At 43.0% G+C, this 22803-nt stretch overlaps 2 protein-coding genes across 2 annotated transcripts; both read left to right on the top strand.

The window, feature by feature from the left end:
• The first annotated feature begins 256 nt into the window (after nt 1-256).
• LOC117968033 (GTPase IMAP family member 8-like) lies at nt 257-5616 on the top strand. The gene is made up of 3 exons (XM_059019258.1): nt 257-354; nt 2719-3365; nt 3912-5616. Exons 2-3 carry the CDS (start codon nt 2732-2734, stop codon nt 5117-5119), a joined length of 1842 nt encoding a protein of 613 aa, XP_058875241.1. The 5' UTR covers nt 257-354; nt 2719-2731; the 3' UTR covers nt 5120-5616.
• A 3044-nt stretch (nt 5617-8660) lies between these two features.
• Nucleotides 8661-22764, top strand: LOC117432779 (uncharacterized). Its single transcript, XM_059019246.1, has 6 exons — nt 8661-9286; nt 10062-10676; nt 11226-12260; nt 19982-20672; nt 20918-20922; nt 21067-22764. Exons 1-6 carry the CDS (start codon nt 9283-9285, stop codon nt 22134-22136), a joined length of 3420 nt encoding a protein of 1139 aa, XP_058875229.1. The 5' UTR covers nt 8661-9282; the 3' UTR covers nt 22137-22764.
• Nucleotides 22765-22803: the final 39 nt, after the last annotated feature.

Raw genomic sequence — 22803 nt, 5'->3', positions numbered from 1 at the left:
TAATTAATACTGCCTTTATAAATGTAATGATACTAATGATGATTAAATGGTTTATTTAGAACGCAATGCCGATGCATTCATTATCTGAACAACATAAATAAAATGTGCATATTACATGTTACGACACTGACAATACAGAGAAAAGTAGATTCCGTAAACATAAAAAACGACTTCACTTGTGTGGGATCAGAGGATCAGTGTGAGGACTTGGAAATTGTGTCACTGCAGAGGCGGAGTTATAAGCGTGCTTGGGGAGGTAGGCGTGTGACGTCATCGCGCAAGTATACGCTTTTGGAACAGGCAGCAGACGGCCTAATGTTATAGACAGAAAATATCGAGTTTCAACAAAAATGGGTAAGTTTTTTTTTTTTGTTTTTTTTTTAAACTGTAGTGTATCCGCATGTTTTATATTAATCTGTATCGATCCTCAGACACAAGCTGATTATATGTTGTTCGTAAGAGAAGAGAGAGAGGCCTACTGTCTGATTAGTCAGTGAAAAGTGACCAATCAGTTTGCTAATTATATTTATCCAGCGATTATCAACGTTATTTAGGAAATACATGACAGGTCCCTTTTAAAGATTATGAGATTTGGTTTTATATATATATATATATATATTGACAAAATAGTACACAATATAATAACGTTTGGGCTTCTAATCTAGACTCATGGTTTTACTTTCTGTTTTGTTTTTTGTATTTCTGTTCATACGACGGATACGATGTGAGCGACCCGTAGTTTTTATTTTATTTATTATTGGAAATGTTTTTATTCATTTTTTTTCAATAAAAATAAAATAAAAAATAAAAAAGTACGGGTTTCTGATCTAGTGCACCAAATTACCTTTTGGCGCCTCGCTTCCGGGCCCTGTTCCTCCTAGCTGGTTTATCTAATTCAGGCTAATCAGACGTTAGCCGGATTCAATTAACCCGATAAAGATACTTTTAGCCTGTATTCGCCGTTGGGGCGAATAAAGGCTAGAAGTGTCTCGTTAACTCGATTCGGATTTAAGAAATCCGGATAATTGCGCGCGCTCATGCTCCCTCAAAAGGGAGGATCGCAGAGCACTGAAACAAGGATCTTCACGAAGGATGACTGAGCAAGAGAGAGCAACTTTTTTTCATCCTGACTGAGCAAGAGCTTATCATGGAAAGTTTTGAGGAATATAAAAGGATTATCACAACTAAATGCAACAGTGCTGCTGCTGCCAAGAGAGGAAGCTTGGGGAGGGGGGGAAATCAGCTAAATGTGTAATTTAAAAAAAAGAATGCATTTATTACACAGGCTATGTATTTACCCCAATATAATTATTTCACACACGTCCAATTTAAATCTGCATGCTTGTAGTAATGGAATGTAACATGGACTGAGAGTTTGTTGCATGAGAATGGTGAGCTCTCTATTGTTTTGTCATAATTTGCCCTTGTTCTTTTTTTAATATATAATACTGTAGTAATATGTTGTACTAATTAATCGCCAACTGAGTATAGGAATGTGCCACTAGCAAAAAAGCACAGCCCGTATGCATGTAGTCTGTGTTACTGTCAACGCACCGCTGCGCTGGGTGGTATGGGCGATGTACGACTCAAGTAGATTTATTAGAAAAATAGCACTCAAATACAAAAACATCTGAATGATGCAAAGGATCTTGGCGATCTCTCAGTCCTCTTTCCCTACGAAAAGCTAATCTCATTAAAATTGCTCCTTGATCTATGGGATCTCTAAGGAAGGGCGCTGTCATTTTAGAGGGGTGTGTCAAGCGCTTTCATTGGGTAGAAGTACAAGTTTTTATACACAGATCCGGCTGTTTAAGTTAGCCTGCGCTGGAGCAGGTTTAAGATTAAGGATGTGTTGCTATGGTAACTTAGTCGGCTAGACTATAAGCTTGCTTTGAGGAACGGAAAAAGCCAGACTTCTGTCAAGTTATCCGGCTAACTCTAGTATAGCTAACTCAGTTAGCCAGCTATGAGGAACAGGGGAACAGGGCCCCGATGTGTGATTTTGGGCAGGGCGTTCTGTTAGTCGCCCAGCTCCAATATTATTATGAAACGACCTTCCTCTTTTAATATCAGAGGAGCTGAAATCAATTTAAACGACTCCTGAAAGCGCTATGAGACGCCTTTGTTGGTGTGAAGGGCGCTATAGAAATACAGTTTGATTTGATGTACTAGATTTAGCATTATTATTATTATTATTATTATTATTATTATTATTATTATTATTATTATTATTATTATTTGTTTATTTAGCAGACGCCTTTATCCAAGGCGACTTACAGAGACTAGGGTGTGTGAACTATGCATCAGCTGCAGAGTCACTTACAACTACGTCTCACCCGAAAGACGGAGCACAAGGAGGTGAAGTGACTTGCTCAGGGTCACACAATGAGTCAGTGGCTGAGGTGGGATTTGAACCGGGGACCTCCTGGTTACAAGCCCTTTTCTTTAAACACTGGACCACACAGCCTCCTAGAATGAGAGACACGTTCAGATTTTATTGCTCAAAAAATAAATGGGATCCGACTTTGCTTCCAATAAATGTGATCAACGTGGATCCAATTTCTTTGACTGAAAACACACCTAAATCACTCATATTGTGTTGTACTTAACTGTGTATCAGTACAAAAATATAATGTACATTTTGCTGTAGTCAGTTAAAGTTATTCAAGTGGGGACATAATGAGAGAATTTTATAAACTTTTGTCATTTTCATTACAGAAAAGGATTATGTATGGCTCATTATGTAGACAAACCCAGGTCATCTGAGCTGAAAATGGTGCTGGTTGGGAGGACTGGAGCTGGGAAGAGTGCTGCAGGAAACACCATCCTGGGTGAGAAGGTGTTTAAATCTAAGTTCTCTGCTCGCTCTGTGACGCAGGAGTGTGAGAAGAAAGAGGGGAATGTCTCTGGGAGGCCCGTGGCTGTGATCGACACTCCGGGCTTGTTTTACACAAACCTGTCTGCTGATGCAGTGGAAGAGGAGATTATGAAATGTCTCCCCCTGTCTGCCCCGGAACCCCGCGCGTTCCTCCTGGTGATAGAGCTGGGACGAATGACCGAGGAGGTGAAGGAAACGGTGGAACGATTGCAGGAGATGTTTGGTGAGGAAGCTGTGAAGCACACTATCCTCCTTTTCACCCATGGGGATGAACTGGAAGACCAGACGATTGAAGAGTTCATAAAAAACACTGATGAGGACTTCCAGCAGCTTGTTGAGAAGTTTGGAAACAGATACCACGTCTTCAACAATAAGAACATGAGCGATCGCACTCAGGTCTCCGAGCTACTGGAGAAAATAGACAGGATGGTGACAGCAAACAAGAACATTCAAGTAAAGGATGCTCCAACGGGACTGCTTTCAAACTGTAAGTAAAATAGATTTTATGAGACACTAGATAATGAGAAATCTAAATGGTTGGGTCAGAATGCCCTAATACTGCTGCACGGGATGTGAGCCATGTGAAAAACTGAAATTTAATACATCTAAAGAATGCCAGAGCTGTTCAAAGTCAGGAATCTGGGGGTACAAAGTCGTGTAGCTGGTCAACTCAGTGTGACCCCTTCAGTACAGACACTAAAAGATTTCCACAGGTCTCTCTTCCTGTGTGTGTCGATGATTATTATTGTATCAGTTCATTTCAGTGGCAAAATGTGCTTCCTGAAATACTTCAATCTGATGCGTGTTAATTTAAAAAAAAAACAAAAAAAACCTCACATTTGAAGTGTTGCTCCTTTTTGAGTCGTGGATTTCAAATGTTTCATTTTCAAAGATTTTTTTATATAGGACTAGTTTTTTCAGTTTAATAGTCTGAAGTAATAGTTTGTATCTGACCAGTGCAATCAGGGTATAACTAGTTACAGGTATAGGTTTTATTTCTTTAAGGATATAATAAGCTCTTTATCTCTTGCAGGGTCTCAATGCAACACGCTGAGGATGGTGCTAGTCGGGAGGACTGGCAATGGGAAGAGTGCCTCTGCAAACACCATCCTGGGCAGAGAAGCGTTTCTATCTCGTGCTGATGCTGACTCAGTAACCAAGCAGTGTGAGCAGAGAGAAGGGACGGTGGCTGGGAGACACGTTGAACTGGTGGACATGCCAGGCTTGTATGACACAAAGCGTCCTCTGGAAGAGATCAAAGAAGAGATTGCCAAAAGCATCATCCTGTCTGCCCCGGGACCTCAGGCTTTCCTCCTGGTGATACAGGTGGGCCGATTCACAGAGGAAGAGAGGAGAGCAGTGGAGCTCATCCAGGAGATCTTTGGGAAGGATGCAGCAAAATACACAGTTGTCCTTTTCACCCATGCAGACAAACTGAACAACCAGAAAATTGAAACATTTGTAGGGAAGAACAAGGAGCTCAGGGAGCTGGTTGAGAAGTGTGGAGGACGCTATCATGCCTTCAATAACAACAAGAACAAGAACAAGAGAGATCGCACCCAGGTCACCGAGCTACTGGAGAAAGTAGAAAGCATGGTGAAGGAGAACGGAGGAAGCTGCTACACCAACGAGATGTACCAGCTGGCAGAAGAAGAGATCAGACGAGAGCAGGAGAGGATACTGAGGGAGACGGAAGAGGAGGAACACAAAAAGAAAGAAGAGGAAAAACTAAAGATAGAGGAAGAGATGAAACAGAGAGAAAAGGAGCTGGAGGAAAAGATGAAGAGAGAGCTGGAGGAAAAGAGGAAGAGAATGGAGAAAGAGATGAAGAGAGAGCGTGAGGCAATGAAGAAGAGAGTGCATGAGGATGACCAAAAGAGAGAGGAAGAGATGAAAAAGAGAGAAAAGGAGCTGGAGGAAAAGATGAAGAGAGAGCTGGAGGAAGAGAGGAAAAGAATGGAGGAAGAGTTGAAGAGAGAGCGTGAGGCAAAGGAGAAGAGCATGCATGAGAAACAACAAAAGAGAGAGGAAGAGAGAAAAAAAGAGGCAAGAAATCAGGCACAAAGTGGGGGGGGTATACCTTGGAAAATATTGGGTATAATAATAGGAGCACTAGGAGCAGCAGCACTAGGAGCAGCAGCACTAGGAGCAGCAGCAGCAGTAGGAGCAGCAGCAGCAGCAGCAGCAGCAGGAGGAGCAATAGGATATCTTGCAAGAAAAAGAAAAGACAAAGGTGACTAGCAGGAGCAGAAGGGCAATGGGAGGAGTAGCAGCGGAGCGAGGATATTAAAATGATAGATAAGGAAGAACAAAATGATGAGAGTGATTCAGCAGAACCTGATTTAGTGAAAACAGCTTCAGTTATTTTAATGTTGACATCAACATAAGCCACAGCACAGCCAAGATATACTTTTTATATTTAACCCTTTGAATTGATTTGAATGACACTGTGCACACGTGAGCCTCCCATCTGTGTTCTTTACTTCACACACTCTCTATTAACAAAGATCTGAGGGGACTGAAGGACACAAAGACAGTTACTGTCCTGTCAAGAGTCCATGGAGCCGAGTCACATTGAGCTTATTCTAGCTTCAAAGCCAATGTGTTTGTTTGTTTTACTCGTCCCCTAGTTTACAGTCATCATGTTTAAGAATCTGTGAGGGGAGCTTGTATTAATAGATTTTTTGTGCTAATGTGTGAAATCTTGCTTGCATTAATACATGTTACATTTTGACATATCCCTGTCTCTTGAGTTTTCTTGATGGTGATACCTTGCTAATATTGAGTATGATAAATGACATGATTTCAGTGTTACCACCAGACAAGTCAAAAGATTCAGTTTTATTCTTTCATTTTTTGTCAAAACAATACAATAAAAATCCCATCAGACAAAAGAAAAGAAAAGAATTTGCAACAGGGGGTCAAGAGATACATAAACACAAATCATTTATAACCACGAGGTTGATTTTACCAATGGGGGTGATCTGACTCTCCTGCTTTTCCCCGATTCATCTCGTGTCACAGAAAGGGTGGAGTACTTGTGTCTCCAACTTAAAGAAATTGCACAAAAAAGGATGCGAACATTGTCCATTCCGTGAGACTCCAAACGTTAATGATGTTTATCATTTTAACTCAACAAACAGCCTCACAGATCCATCCATGTTTAAATATCATGTTGAGAAGCATTGCTTTGTACAGCCTACCTCACAGCACTGATCCCTCCAGCTTGCAGCCAGCCAGCGCCACCTGCTGATGAAACACAGAATTACCATCCTCCTCCACAACGGCTTTGCTGAGGTATGACTCAGGCACGGTTTTTGGGACGGAGTCTTGCGTTTTGATTGGTCCATGTCTGTCACATGAATACTTACCATAAACTGGATCGTGAATTCTTTTAAGAGTAACCCTGAGTACATGAATCAAAGTTAATGTATTTTTTACTCTCCCCAGAAAACATTATTTTTTAATGAAAAACAAATAAAATGTAAATGTAAAAAAAACCCAATGTATTACAAAGAAGAAACTGCATTGCACTGAAATAGATACATGAAAATTAATTATTTTATTATTATTCATTTCTTTGCAGACGCCCTTATCCAGGACAACTTACAATTGTTACAAGATATCACATTATTTTTACATACAATTCCCCATTTATACAGTTGGGTTTTTACTGGAGCAATCTAGGTAAAGTACCTTGCTCAAGGGTACAGCAGCAGTGTCCCCCACCTGGGATTGAACCCACGACCCTCCGGTCAAGAGTCCAGAGCCCTGACCGCTACTCCACACTGCTGCTAATTAAAGCAGGTGTTGTTCTTTATTAAAGTCTAATATTAAAACACATTTTTGAGAAAAAACATGGTATTCCAAAAAAAGGACATCTCATTTTCTTATGTAATGCCCATCAATATATTGTAGCGTTTCAGGTTCTTTTCGGACAGAAATGAGACTGCAGCCGAGAGTAGATGAAGGCCAATTTTGACAATAATTAAATAATCACAAAATAAAATCATAAAGTGAAGGAAAGGGGACTGGGAGTCGAAAGTGAAAATAAATGATTTGAGTAGTTTTTCTTTTACTCTACCCTTCCCCTGCACCGCCTTATATGCCCTCGCCTCCCGTCCCCTCTTCTGCGCCAAACCTGCACTCCAATTCCTCTCCACGCACACACCACCGTGCGACCCCTGCAGGCACACACCACCATGGAACCCCTGCACGCACACACTACCGTGAGACCCCTGCACACACACACCACCGTGCGACCCCTGCAGGCACACACCACCATGTAACCCCTGCACGCACACACTACCGTGCGACCCCTGCAGGCACACACCACCGTGCGACCCCTGCAGGCACACACCACCATGGAACCCCTGCACGCACACACTACCGTGAGACCCCTGCACACACACACCACCGTGCGACCCCTGCAGGCACACACCACCATGTAACCCCTGCACGCACACACTACCGTGCGACCCCTGCAGGCACACACCACCGTGCGACCCCTGCAGGCACACACCACCATGTAACCCCTGCACGCACACACTACCGTGCGACCCCTGCAGGCACACACCACCATGGAACCCCTGCACGCACACACCACCGTGCGACCCCTGCATGCACACACCACCGTGCGACCCCTGCATGCACACACCACAGTACGACCCCTGCAGGCACACACCACCGTGCGACCCCTGCAGGCACACACCACCATGGAACCCCTGCACGCACACACCACCGTGCGACCCCTGCATGCACACACCACCGTGCGACCCCTGCATGCACACACCACAGTACGACCCCTGCAGGCACACACTACCGTGCGACCCCTGCAGGCACACACCACCGTGCGACCCCTGCACACACACACCACCGTGCGACCCCTGCAGGCACACACCACCATGGAACCCCTGCACGCACACACTACCGTGAGACCCCTGCACACACACCCACCATGCGACCCCTGCAGGCACACACCACCATGGAACCCCTGCACGCACACACTACCGTGAGACCCCTGCACGCACACACCACCGTGCGACCCCTGCATGCACACACCACAGTGCGACCCCTGCACACACACCACCATGCAACCCCTGCACGCACACACCACCGTGCGACCCCTGCACGCACACACCACCATGCGACCCCTGCACACACACACCCACCGTGCGACCCCTGCACACACACACCACCATGGAACCCCTGCACGCACACACCACCGTGCGACCCCTGCACACACACACCCACCGTGCGACCCCTGCACACACACCACCATGCAACCCCTGCACGCACACACCACCGTGCGACCCCTGCACGCACACACCACCATGCGACCCCTGCACACACACCACCATGCAACCCCTGCACACACACACACCACCGTGCGACCCCTGCACGCACACACCACCATGTGACCCCTGCACACACACACCACCGTGCGACCCCTGCACACTCACTCACTCACTCATTGCTTGGACATTCGCCCCAGTTTAAGTTTTTTTGTCGGTAAAACGCAATGAAAACTGCAGGCTTTACATGAAGCAGCACACAGCAAAATGAACCGGCAGCTTCTTACCAGCAAGGCTGCGTCACGCGCGTGCTGCAGGCTCCGGACCGCGAGAAGGTATTCGATGCATTTTGGGGGCAGCAGAAGAAAGTGCCGTTCATGTTGAATGTTTGTGTGCTTATTTTTGTGTGAAGAAAGGATAAAAAAAGCCTCCAAACTGTAAGATATACGCGCAGCCAGTCAAGATTGCACAGCAATCATTTACAAAATACACCGGAGTCATTTCAACAGGCTGTTATTGAATCGTTTATTTTAAAGGTGCTTCAGAAATACGTCAGAGAGCAAATAGATGCTTCCCGTATATTAAACTGTTATATTTGATTGTACAACAAAACACATCAAAATATAGAAATCAGGTATTTCCAAACATGTATCAATTAAAGCAAACTTCTTATAAGGTCGTTGTGCCAAAAGTAGTTCAGATATTGCAGGTATGCTATTGGTATTGGTAAGGTAAAGAATACTCCATTTATCACTAACGAAATGTTGGTATCTTGAGTAGAACAAATACATCTAATGACAAAACACCAAATCTGTACACGAGGAAATGCTACAATCTCGGATTCTGAAAAGTAGAAAAATGATCACTTGTAGTTACTGAAAAATTATCACTTGTAGTTACTGAAAAATTATCACTTGTAATTACTGGACAGTAGAAAACAGCGTTCGAAAAAAACGCAAAAATCAGACTCGATGTTAACATCATGTGATGTAGAATCTGAAATAAGAGGTGAAAATGAAAGTAAAAAGTACAGGAGGCAGGAGACATTTTATTTGATCCGAACAGGAAGAAACGCCATCATCCGAGATTATTGAGAAACAAACACTGAAAATGGGTGAGATTTTATGTTTGTTTGTTTTGTTGTGGTTTTGTTATAACGCTGTAGAGTAAAACGATGCACTTCAGGGTTCAAAATGAAATCCAATTGAATTAGTGGATTACAAATCCAGAAAGGTAACGTCAATAATAACTGCGTCACTTGTTGAATTAAACTCATTTAATAATGACTGGGTTTCCGAGTAAAGATAGTAATTCATATTATATTACACTCGCTGTATTAGGGTTATACAACAAAGCGCGATTCCAACTCAAAATTAAATAAAGAATGCATAACTGGTTTCTCAAGAAACGGTGTTCATTTTGAAAGCATTCACAGGCCTCTTCAGCACTCTCAAGTTGTGTATTCCTCGTTTTGAAACATGAACATCGCTGTGAGTTTAGTTAGCCTGTTTCTTTTGTTTAAGGTGCTCATGATTCAGCATTGGCTTCTCATCAATGCGATTGATTATATCATTGAAAAGGTCTGAATACAAATGTTTGAACACTTTATTACAGTTAGGAGAATGTCATGGACAGCTTTTGAACAGAACTAACATACATGTAGGCCTTCTTTATTAGTGTGTATTTACATGTGCTGTGACGCTCTTTGTAAGCTCCCAAACACAGAAGGGAGGTTATAACGTGTTTAATTCCTCTGAAAAATGTGCTTCGCTTTTGCACTTCCTTCACAATAGTGCCACTATTGTAAGGTATTTTACTGATTTTTATAAGTACGATTTCAAATATGCTTATTTTCTTTTCTTTTCTTTTTTTTAACAAACATTCAAAAGGAGTTCAAACCAAAGACATAAATCTTGTGCTGGTTGGGAGGACTGGAGCTGGGAAGAGTGCCGCAGGAAACACCATCCTGGGTGAAAAAGTGTTTAAATCTGAGTTCTTTGGCCGCTCCGTGACGCAGGAGTGTGAGAAGAAAGAGGGGAATGTCTCTGGGAGGCCCGTGGCTGTGATCGACACTCCGGGCTTGTTTGACACAAAGCGGTCTGCTGATGCAGTGGAAGAGGAGATTATGAAATGTCTCCCCCTGTCTGCCCCGGGACTCCGCGCGTTCCTCCTGGTGATAGAGCTGGGACGAATGACCGAGGAGGAGAAGGAAACGGTGGAACGATTGCAGGAGATGTTTGGTGAGGAAGCTGAGAAGCACACTGTCCTCCTTTTCACCTACGGGGATAAACTGGAAGACCAGACGATTGAAGACTTCATAAAAGACACAGATGAGGACTTCCAGCAGCTTGTTGAGAAGTTTGGAAACAGATACCACGTCTTCAACAATAAGAACATGAGCGATCGCACTCAGGTCACAAAGCTACTGCAGAAAATAGACAGGATGGTAACAGCAAACAAGAACATTCAAGTAAAGGATGCTCCAACGGGACTGCTTTCAAACTGTAAGTAAAATTGATTTTATGAGACACTAGATAATGAGAAATATAAATGGTTGGGTCAGAATGCCCTAATACTGCTGCACAGGATGTGAGCAATGTGAAAAACTGAAATTTAATACATCTAAACAATGCCAGAGCTGTTCAAAGTCAGGAATCTGGGGGTACAAAGTCGTGTAGCTGGTCAACTCAGTGTGACCCCTTCAGTACAGACACTAAAAGATTTCCACAGGTCTCTCTTCCTGTGTGTGTCGATGATTATTATTGTATCAGTTCATTTCAGTGGCAAAATGTGCTTCCTGAAATACTTCAATCTGATGCGTGTTAATTTAAAAAAAAAACAAAAAAAAAACCCTCTCATTTGAAGTGTTGCTCCTTTTTGAGTCGTGGATTTCAAATGTTTCATTTTCAAAGATTTTTATATAGGACTTGTTTTTTCAGTGTAATAAAGTCTGAAGTAATAGTTTGTAACTGACCAGTGCAATCAGGGCTTAACTAGTTACAGGTATAGGTTTTATTTCTTTAAGGATATAATAAGCTATTTTTCTCTTGCAGGGTCTCCAAGCAACACGCTGAGGATGGTGCTAGTTGGGAGGACTGGCAATGGTAAGAGTGCCTCTGGAAACACCATCCTGGGCAGAAGAGAGTTTATATCTTGTGCTGATGCTGACTCAGTAACCAAGTGGTGTGAGAAGAGAGAAGGGATGGTGGCTGGGAGACGCGTTGAACTGGTGGACATGCCAGGCTTGTATGACACAAAGCGTCCTGTGGAAGAGATCAGAGAAGTGATTGCCAAAAGCATCATCCTGTCTGCCCCGGGACCCCACGCTTTCCTCCTGGTGATACAGGTGGGCCGATTCACAGAGGAAGAGAGGAGAGCAGTGGAGATCATCCAGGAGATCTTTGGGAAGGATGCAGCAAAATACACAGTTGTCCTTTTCACCCATGCAGACAAACTGAACAACCAGAAAATTGAAACATTTGTAGGGAAGAACAAGGAGCTCAGGGAGCTGGTTGAGAAGTGTGGAGGGCGCTATCACACCTTCAATAACAACAAGAACAAGAGAGATCGCACCCAGGTCACTGAGCTACTGGAGAAAATAGAGAGCATGGTGAAGGAGAACGGAGGAAGCTGCTACACCAACGAGATGTACCAGAAAGCAGAAGAAGAGATCAGACGAGAGCAGGAGAGGATACTGAGAGAGACGGAAGAGGAGGAACGCAAAAAGAAAGAAGAGAAAAAACTAAAGATAGAGGAAGAGATGAAACAGAGAGAAAAAGAGCTGGAGGAAAAGATGAAGAGAGAGCAGGAGAAAGAGAGGAAAAGAATGGAGGAAGAGTTGAAGAAAGAGCGTGAGGCAATGAAGAAGAGAGTGCATGAGGAACAACAAAAGAGAGAGGAGGAGAGGAAAAAGAGAGAAAAGGAGCTGGAGGAAAAGATGAAGAGTGTGAAGGAGGAAGAGAGGAAAAGAATGGAAGAAGAGTTGAAGAGAGAGCGTGAGGCAATGAAGAAGAGAGTGCGTGAGGAACAACAAAAGAGAGAGGAAGAGAGAAGACGGAGAGCGCAGAGCAACAGTTGTCGCATCACGTAGAGGTGCTAATAGGCAGCCTGCTTCTCTCTGTTAAACAGGGGCTTAGTTTGAAAGTGAACATTTACGGCTGCCTAAGACTCCTTACACCTTCCTTAAAAAACAAGAATCAAACTGCAGTTGGTTGAAAGTACAAATGGGTGAGCGCTCATCTTTAGGAACTAGCCAGCAGAGGCCACACCTGCACAGCAGTGTGTTGAGAGCAGGGGCCAGATTACAAAAGCATCCTACATGATAGTCTTATCTTGTCTTAAGAGACAGGTGGTCCTAACTACAAGTTTAAGAGAGTTGATATAACCGAAAATCCTCTCCCAACTGATTTTCCCTATCTTAATTTCAGTTAGGAAATAGCATATGACAGAACGTTCCTAACTTAGCCCTTTCCTAACTGTTCCTATCTGTGGGTTAGAAAAAGAAAATTGTTAGTTTGCAAGATCTGAACAAACCCTGCAAAAAAGAAAAAATGACTTTAGATTTGAAGTTTTGTATTGCACAAATATGTCTGAGCATTTAGGTCTTATTATATACTGCAGGGTGAACCATAATGATCCATTATTTTGGTATGTGTAACTTTAACAGTAAGCTTTGTGTAATGTCTAGATCTAGCCCCACCTCCTGTGAGAGAAGTGTTATGTACGGGACAGCATAGAGTTAGATGCGTTCACAAGTTACTGTTGTGATATTTGAACATTTATTATTATTATTTATTTCTTAGCAGATGCCCTTATCCAGGGAGACTTACAATTGTTACAAGATATCACATTATTTTTTACATACAATTCCCCATTTATACAGTTGGGTTTTTACTGGAGCAATCTAGGTAAAGTACCTTGCTCAAGGGTACAGCAGCAGCGTCCCCAACCAGGGATTGAACCCACGACCCTCCGGTCAAGAGTCCAGAGCCCCTGACCGCTACTCCACACCGCTGCCCCAATAAAAAGCCATAAAAGAAAATCACAGAAAAAAAATCATGAACACAGTGAAGAAAAAGACATCGATGTGTAGGTTCTATAGACATTGTCATTTCAAATATATTGCAAATGTCGTGGACTTTCTTATGTTATGTTCTTATGAACTTATGAAAAGGCTAATCAAACCCGTCTCCATGATTTAATTAACCTGTCTAGTGAGAGAGAGGTGGTTTAGCATAGGAGTCTGAAAAGAGAGAAATAGCTTAAAGATTTAAGACAAATTTCACATCATATTGATTTAATACCACTGCGAGTACAAGATGCAATCGTTTTTATTCTTAAATTGCCTAACAAGTATAGAATAACCCAGGTAATACATCCCTAAGAGAATTAAACTGTTTGCAATGTCTAACTAAAGTCGCAACCAGACTTGTTTGGTGTCTAAAGAAACATAATTTCTTATGGTAAAAATAAGGGGAATACAGAATAAAATCTGAATTATTTAGCAAAAGTTATGCACGTTTTAAAAGTTTCCCCTTTCCAGATTATGATAATGAACTAATCAGACAGAGGAAGGGGGGGAGCAATCAATCAAGGTTTCAAGCCCATTCGCTACAAAGTAGCCAATCGGAGCATGCAGCGGGAAATTCAAATAATCTCTTAGTTTGAAAAGTATAAAAGCCGACTGTAAACTTTAGCTCCTTGCCCTCTGCTCTACGCCCCTAATCTGTGCCCCAGACCTACGCTAGCCCTCTGCGTTAGCCCCTGCTACCCTACGCTAGCCCTCTGCGTTAGCCCCTGCTACCCTACGCTAGCCTCTGCGTTAGCCCCTGCTACCCTACGCTAGCCTCTGCGTTAGCCCCTGCTACCCTACGCTAGCCTCTGCGTTAGCCCCTGCTACCCTACGCTAGCCTCTGCGTTAGCCCCTGCTACCCTACGCTAGCCTCTGCGTTAGCCCCTGCTACCCTACGCTAGCCCTCTGCGTTAGCCCCTGCTACCCTACGCTAGCCCTCTGCGTTAGCCCCTGCTACCCTACGCTAGCCTCTGCGTTAGCCCCTGCTACCCTACGCTAGCCTCTGCGTTAGCCCCTGCTACCCTACGCTAGCCTCTGCGTTAGCCCCTGCTACCCTACGCTAGCCTCTGCGTTAGCCCCTGCTACCCTACGCTAGCCCTCTGCGTTAGCCCCTGCTACCCTACGATAGCCCTCTGCGTTAGCCCCTGCTACCCTACGCTAGCCTCTGCGTTAGCCCCTGCTACCCTACGCTAGCCTCTGCGTTAGCCCCTGCTACCCTACGCTAGCCTCTGCGTTAGCCCCTGCTACCCTACGCTAGCCTCTGCGTTAGCCCCTGCTACCCTACGCTAGCCTCTGCGTTAGCCCCTGCTACCCTACGCTAGCCCTCTGCGTTAGCCCCTGCTACCCTACGCTAGCCTCTGCGTTAGCCCCTGCTACCCTACGCTAGCCTCTGCGTTAGCCCCTGCTACCCTACGCTAGCCTCTGCGTTAGCCCCTGCTACCCTACGCTAGCCCTCTGCGTTAGCCCCTGCTACCCTACGCTAGCCCTCTGCGTTAGCCCCTGCTACCCTACGCTAGCCTCTGCGTTAGCCCCTGCTACCCTACGCTAGCCTCTGCGTTAGCCCCTGCTACCCTACGCTAGCCTCTGCGTTAGCCCCTGCTACCCTACGCTAGCCTCTGCGTTAGCCCCCTGCGCTATCCCCTGACCGCTGACCGCTGATCCCTGCTCGCTCAAACTAAGAAACTACAAGACTGCACCTGGAGCCCTCAGCTCTCAGTATTTATCCATCAAGGTTGGGGGCCCTGACACTCGGAGAAACACAAGGTAACAGAACGCTGAAAGTGACTGCTTTCCAGGCTAGGTAACAATACTCTTAAATATCTATTCAGGCATTGTGTGACCCCTTGTTGTGTCAGTATGTACTAGTATTTCTGTTTTAAACCTCAGTTCTCATTGTAATGCTTTTAATGTGACTATAATTGTGTAACTGTTTTGTGTGATTTTCAAACTTGTATATTGTTGCATGCTTAATAAATCCCATCTTTCTAAGAAGAGATTCCCAGTACTGAGTCATTCGCTCATGTTGAACAAACACGATTTATGAACTTTGAACAGTCTGGAATGTGGTCTATTTTTGGCTTGTTGTAACGTGTAAATCCGCCATCGTTTTCAGAGAGCGATATTAAAAACGGGTTTGTACATTATAATAGGACACTGTTTATTGTAGAGGTCCCACCGAGATCTTGACAATCAAAGGTATCTCTTTATCCCCTACAGTTTTTGGAGGTCCTTTAATTTATTGCTTTTAAGAATATATTAACTGCCTACAATAGTACCCACAGATTTCATAAACTGGACTGAAAATTGTAAATATTTAACAATGGCTGTATAACCCTGAATCTTGACTTCTGTTATCACCAGCGATATTAATATCGCTCCCTGATAAAGCTGTGCACTTTGGATGCTGTGGAATAAGATATGAAGTATTCTGGGTTGATTCTGTCATGTTACTGTATTACACAGCGAGATGCTTCATTGAACTATAACCAGCGGCTCATACAGTATATGTATTGTAACTCGAAAAATACAAGACTGGTCTCTTTAATGTACAAAACTATTACTGTACACACTTTCACACCAGTGGCACAAACATATCGCAGTACTATTATTATTATTAGCTTTACTTTAGCCTGTGACTAAAATTGAATAAGTATTGCTTCATTCTTTTTATTTTATTTTTAAATACCAGTATTTATTTATTGTTAACTAGATTTTATTGTAGATTTTTTTTTTTTCTGCAATCAAAACCTTATTGTTCTGTAATACGGCCCCAGATCTGTCATTTCATCAGATCTTAAATAATATATATATATATATATATATATATATATATATATATGTATGTATATGATTTCTCCTCCACAGGACATGATATGTTTGGATTTTTTTTAAAATAAAGAGTTGACCTTTATATTGTTGTCCTTGCTTCTCTGCCCTGTCGTATCCGTACTGAACCCACTGTTTTCTTTTTAGCATGACGCTTTTATCCAGAGCGAATTCGCTTTTGTTGTTTGAAATTAAAATGTTGTAGTCAGATAATTCCCCTTTATGTACTTTGCTGGGCACATAGTTTATTATTATTATTATTATTATTATTATTAATAATAATAATATTTTGTTCGAATACTGCTGCTAATCAGGGTCTGTACACTATTTCTAATAAAAGGCTCTATTAAAAGACCCTCACAAATACATCACAGAGATATTTACATCCGCTAATATTTTTGAATTGCAAAGGCACAAGCTTGATCCAATTCTTGTAGTGACCACGTGAGACTCCCAGCCCTTCCGCATTCCCCTGTATCTGAGTTCTGAGCAGAAGCTTTTGTTGTTATTATTATTTAATTGTGCATGCATATCTTTATTTGAGTGGGTCTTCCACCCTCAAGGGCTCAGCGTATATTGCAATTGTCCGATATCCACAGTTGTTTGTCAAAAGTATCCCAGTGTAAGCTGCTGTTGCACACGTTTCTTGTTTCTTTGAAGATATATTTATTCAGGGCTACAAGAGCACAACACAAACAAAGCAGTACGGAACTGTAACAAGCTGAACTGACAGGGTTTTGGTTTGGAACTTTTTAATATTGGAAAACAGAACAGGGAGATTTTAGGAATATACCATCTACATATATTTACCATAAGTAAATAGGGGTGTTTTAGTTATGTACTATATACATTATTATTATTATTATTATTATTAGTTTATCTAGCAGACGCCTTTATCCAAGGCGACTTACAGAGACTAGGGTGTGTGAACTATGCATCAGCTGCAGAGTCACTTACAACTACGTCTCACCCGAAAGACGGAGCACAAGGAGGTGAAGTGACTTGCTCAGGGTCACACAATGAGTCAGTGGCTTTGAACCGGGGACCTCCTGATTACAAGCCCTTTTCTTTAACCACTGGACCACACAGCCTCCACGTGTATTCAACATTAATTCGTAGGGTGTTACAGTTCCATAAATTAGGGTTTGTAAACTTTGGGCGTTGCATATTTGATTTGGTGTTGTTTTAAGATCATAAATAACTAACTTATGTGTTGATTATTAAGTAAAATAATTTGAATATGGGCCCGGGAAGATGTGCTCGCTCTGTAAACGTAAGACATTAAAAACGACCAAAGAACCTTCACCGCTGTCATTTAACACATAACAACAAAGATGATAGGTACATATGATAATGGATTTCAATACATTGTTTAATTTAATTTAATTTAATTTAATTTAATTTAATTTAATTTAATAGAAAATGCGACAACCGAAAGTCGACCTGGGGACTTTTGTATGGCTGGTAACTATTGTATCGCTGTTATGGGCAAGGCAGTGATGTCGTGATGCGGTTTTTGGGGGGTTTTTTGCATCACTTAACGAGCAAATGCAAGAAAACAGGGGTGCATTATAAGATTTTCTTGGCCGATCCCCCAATAGCCGATGATTATCTACTCATATCTGCCGATACCGACAATAAATAGACAGTGCAGGTAAACTACTACAAGACAGACATAGGTCCTATATTTAAACTGTTTTATATTTATACTTGTTAAACAAGGCTGCTTTCACAGTTTACTGAATGAGCTTCAAAGCGACCATACATCCAGTTACAGGTAAGGCTAACATTATTTATAACTGACAGTCGTTACAAAATATCACATTACAGAGAAGCACAATACACAGTATATATAGTATTATTTTGTGTATATATATATTATTAATATAGCAGATGCCCTTATCCAGGGCGACTTACAATTGTTACAAGATATCTCATTATTTTTACATACAATTCCCCATTTATACAGTTGGGTTTTTACTGGAGCAATCTAGGTAAAGTACCTTGCTCAAGGGTACAGCAGCAGTGTCCCCCCCACCTGGGATTGAACCCACGACCCTCCGGTCAAGAGTCCCGAGCCCTGACCGCTACACCACACTGCTGCCTTAATGTGTGTGTGTTTCTTATACCACAAAAACTTCAAGTCTCCCTCAAATGAATGAAGGATAACAGAGACAGCAGTGCAGTTAAAAACGGGGTTTTATTATCGAGTGACACAGGAATTGAACGAGGTATCAGACAGAATCTTCTTTACTAGCTAACAAAGGTGTGTTTATGCTCATCAGGTGTGCTGATAATGTAAGCTGTAGCTCTATTACACATCAGGAACAAGCAAAACTGAAAAACAACCATACAAACCCCAATACAATGCTCTAAACCATAATCAATAACGTGGATACAAACTCGGTTTAAAGTGGCAATTTATCCCGATTGATAACAGTCTTAGGAACACAATTCCAACAACCAGAGTAAAGCAATTTTCGATAGCTTTGATAAAAAGGTATTCAACGAGAATCTGTCTAATCGCGATGTTAAATCCGTGGACTAGGCACCATGAGAGCGTGCACTAGAAAAATAAAGAAAAAAAAACCAAAATAAATAAAACACTATCAAACAAAACAGTATACAATAAATACCGTTCAACAATAAAATACAAAAACAACGGTAAGAGAAACAGTAGCTGGCACTCCCGGATTCTCCAGACGGTGCACACAAACAGACACGCCCGCCCAAGCCGCAGACGGAACTCCGATCGGAAAATACAGCGAGGAGGAGAGGATTAAAAGAAACTAAGCAGCCTTTCCTGAATACAGCCAGACCTGGCGTTTTATAGGTAAAAGCAATCAGGTGATAATTAATCACTAATCTATTATTATTATTATTATTATTATTATTTATTTCTTAGCAGACGCCCTTATCCAGGGCGACTTACAATTGTTACAAGATATCACATTATACATTATTTCACATTATACAGATATTACATTATTTTTACATACAATTCCCCATTTATACAGTTGGGTTTTTACTGGAGCAATCTAGGTAAAGTACCTTGCTCAAGGGTACAGCAGCAGTGTCTCCCCCACCTGGGATTGAACCCACGACCCTCCGGTCAAGAGTCCAGAGTCCAGAGTCCAGAGCCCTAACGGCCATAATGTGCATATTACCCTTGTTCAGATTCTTCTGTTACATTTAGTTCCCTATTTTAGAATAAAGAAAAACATTATTATTATTATTATTATTATTATTATTATTATTATTATTATTATTATTATTATTATGTCCTTGCATAACTCCATGTGATCTCAGTCAGGTTTTAAACCATGGAATGGTAGAATTTTATAAATTACAAAAAAGACATTTGTTCCAAACAGTACAGTGGATAAACATAGTTTTTATTTATTTATTTATTTTTTATTTCAAGTCTGTTTGCTCCTATTTCGTGCATATTGACAGAATGAGTGATCTCAGCAGTCGCAGTGATTGTGTTAGAAACGCACTAGCCCTACACCTAGTCCTTTATATAACTCCCCTGGTTTAGGTATAATAGTGAAATGACAAGGTGAGGATTAAGCTTATATATATATAAAAGAATTAAAAGGGCAGCAATGTGGAGTAGTGGTTAGGGGCTCTGGACTCTTGACCAGAGGGTCGTGGGTTCAATCCCAGGTGGGGGACACTGCTGCTGTACCCTTGAGCAAGGTACTTTACCTAGATTGCTCCAGTAAAAACCCAACTGTATAAATGGGGAATTGTATGTAAAAATAATGTGATATCTTGTAACAATTGTAAGTCGCCCTGGATAAGGGTGTCTGCTAAGAAATAAATAATAATACAACTTATTTTAGAATTAATTATACAGTGTATTTTCTTTTTTTCAAGAAATAATACTTTTTTTTTTTTCTTTGTCAGGGCACAAGGCTGATGAAGCCCAGTCCGTTTGCTCGGAGCTGAGGGTGGTGCTGCTCGGAGGGACCGGGGCTGGGAAGAGTGCTTCAGGAAACACCATCCTGGGCAGAAGGGAGTTCAGGTCAGTGTTTGGAGCCTCCTCAGTAACCAAGACGTGTGAGAAGAGATCAGAAGCGGTGGAGGGGAGGGACATTGCTGTGATCGACACACCAGACCTGTTTGACACAAACCTGTCGGCATCGGAGGTTGTGAAATGTGTACAGCTGTCCGCCCCGGGACCCCACGCCTTCCTCCTGGTCATACCCGTGGGCCGATTCACAGAGGAAGAGAGGAGAGCCTTGAGGACAATCCAGGAGCTGTTTGGAGAGGGGGCTTTGAAACACACCGCGGTCCTTTTCACCCGCAGGGACGACCTGGAGAGCATGACATTTGAGGAGTTCTTTCGGGACGCTGATAAAGACCTCAAGCTGCTGGTGGAGAAGTGTGGGGGCCGGTATCACGCCTTCAACAACAAGATGATGAGCGATCGCACCCAGGTCACCGAGCTGCTGGAGAAGATCGACAGGATGGTGGCAGAGAACGGAGGAAGCTGCTACAGGATTGAGGTAGAAAACACAAGGCAAAAAGAGCCAATGGAGGAGGCACCACACCGTCCACCCGAGGAAGAAAAGACCCTTGCACTGACTCGGGAGCGGCGAAGATGAACCCACGCTGTCCTCTGAAGCGTGTGCCGTCAGCCGCCCGCTTCTTTTCACACTGCAGTCTCACCGTGCAGCCGCCTCAGAGCTACAGCGTCGGAGGACAACGCAGCTCTGGGCAGCTTACAGGCAAGCCCGCAGGCGCCCGGCCAGACTACAGGGGTCGCTGGTGCGTGGTGAGCCGAGGACACCCTGGCCGATCTAAACGACGCTCGGCCAATTGTGTTCCGCCCACTGGGAGCTCCCGTCTACAGTCGGCAATAGAATAGCCTGGACTCGAACTAGTGACCTCCAGGCTGTAGGGCACATCCTGCACGCCGCTCGGGAGCCCCTTAGTGCTAGTTTCTAACCTTGAATTCTAATGCGTTTCTGTTCTTGGGAGATATTAAGTGGGTTTTAAAACAGTTCAATCTTTTCTTGTTCTTTTTCCAGTGTCTGGAAGTGAAGCGGCGGCAGCATCAGTGGATAAGAATCAAGAAGAGGCGGCTGGCATCCCAGTTAAACAAGACCAAGACTGCTCCACTGAGCTGAGGATCGTGCTGGTGGGGAAGACCGGGGTTGGGAAGAGCGCCTCAGGAAACACCATCCTGGGCAGAGAGGAGTTCAGATCAAGCGTCGGCTTCTCCTCAATAACAAAGCAGTGTGGGAAGAGAAAGGGAGTCGTCTCTCAAAGAGGCATTTCTGTGGTCGACACCCCGGGCTTGTTTGACACAAAGCTCGCCGAGAAAGACATTGCACGCGAAATTGGAAAATGTATTAATCTGTCCTCCCCGGGACCCCACGCTTTCCTCCTGGTTGTTCAGCTGGGCCGGTTCACGGAGGAAGAGAAGAGAGCAGTCGAGAAAATCCAGGAGCTTTTTGGCGAGGAAGCTGCCAGCTACACCATGGTGCTCTTCACCCACGGAGATGGCGTAAAAGATGGCAAGACCATCGAGGAGCACATGCGGGAAGCAGATGCGGAGCTCCGGGAGCTGGTGGAGAAGTGTGGGGGCCGCTATCACACCTTCGACAACAAGAACATGAGTGATCGGACCCAGGTCACCGAGCTGCTGGAGAAGATAGAGGCGATGGTGTCGGGCAACGGAGGAAGCTGCTACACCAACGAGATGTACCAGGAGGTGGAAAAAATGATCCGAGCAAAAGAAGAGAAACTGAGGAGGCATTACGAAGAGAAGCTGCGCTTGAAGGAGGAGGAGCTGGAAGCCAAGTACCAGAAGGAATTGAGCGAGCTGAAGGAGCTGATGAGAGGGAAGTTTGAGAAGCTGGAGGAAGAGATGAAACGGCGAGACGAGAAGATAAAAGAGCTGGAGGAGAAGCACCAGCGGGAGACAGCGGAGTTCATGAGGTTTTACGAGGAAAAGCTGACAAACGCCAGAGAAGAGGCTGAAAACTCCACCATCACTTTCCATTACATTGTCGGGATGTGGGACAGTTTTAAAAAGATGCTCATTGGACCATGAGTTTGAAATAAACTGTAAAAAAAAAAAAAATATATATATATATATATATATATATATATATATATATATATATATATATATAAAGTTTGAGAAAAAGGAAAACTGCTGTGTACCTAAATGATCAATAAGAAAAAAGAAAAGGATATTTCAGGTAGAATAATTGATTACAAATCAATTATCAGGACGTTTCGGACTATAAGTCCTTCATCGCCTGTTTTTTTGTATTCAGCCGATGTATATATTATAATTAGGGCTGTATATATTTAACAGATTAATCAAACAGAGTTGGTCGCAGTTCATTTTTATTACAATTTATTTGTGCAGAATTTGATTTTTTTTCTCTTTGGGCATTATATGGTTAGAGTCCAAAGTAACGATCTCTCGAGTGGCGCATCTGGTAAAGGCGCTCCGCGTAGAGTGCAGGATGCGCCCTATAGCCTGGAGGTTGTCGGTTCGAGTCCAGGCTATTCCACGGCCGACTTTGGATAGCTATTACATTTGGTGCTGACTCAGTGACTATTTACAAGTTTTCTTTTTCTTTTTTGAAAGTGCTTCTCTGTTTTAGAAGCTTATACATTTCAATTTGTTATGTTCTGACAGTAAATAAAATACAAACATACTACAAAAATGGCTATTTTCTGTACTTGAAATAATTTTCAGTTGGTAT

The sequence above is a fragment of the Acipenser ruthenus genome, unplaced genomic scaffold, assembly GCF_902713425.1.
Source record: "Acipenser ruthenus unplaced genomic scaffold, fAciRut3.2 maternal haplotype, whole genome shotgun sequence".
In the NCBI taxonomy this organism is placed as follows: domain Eukaryota; kingdom Metazoa; phylum Chordata; class Actinopteri; order Acipenseriformes; family Acipenseridae; genus Acipenser; species Acipenser ruthenus.
This window is presented reverse-complemented; position numbering and strand designations above follow the sequence as displayed.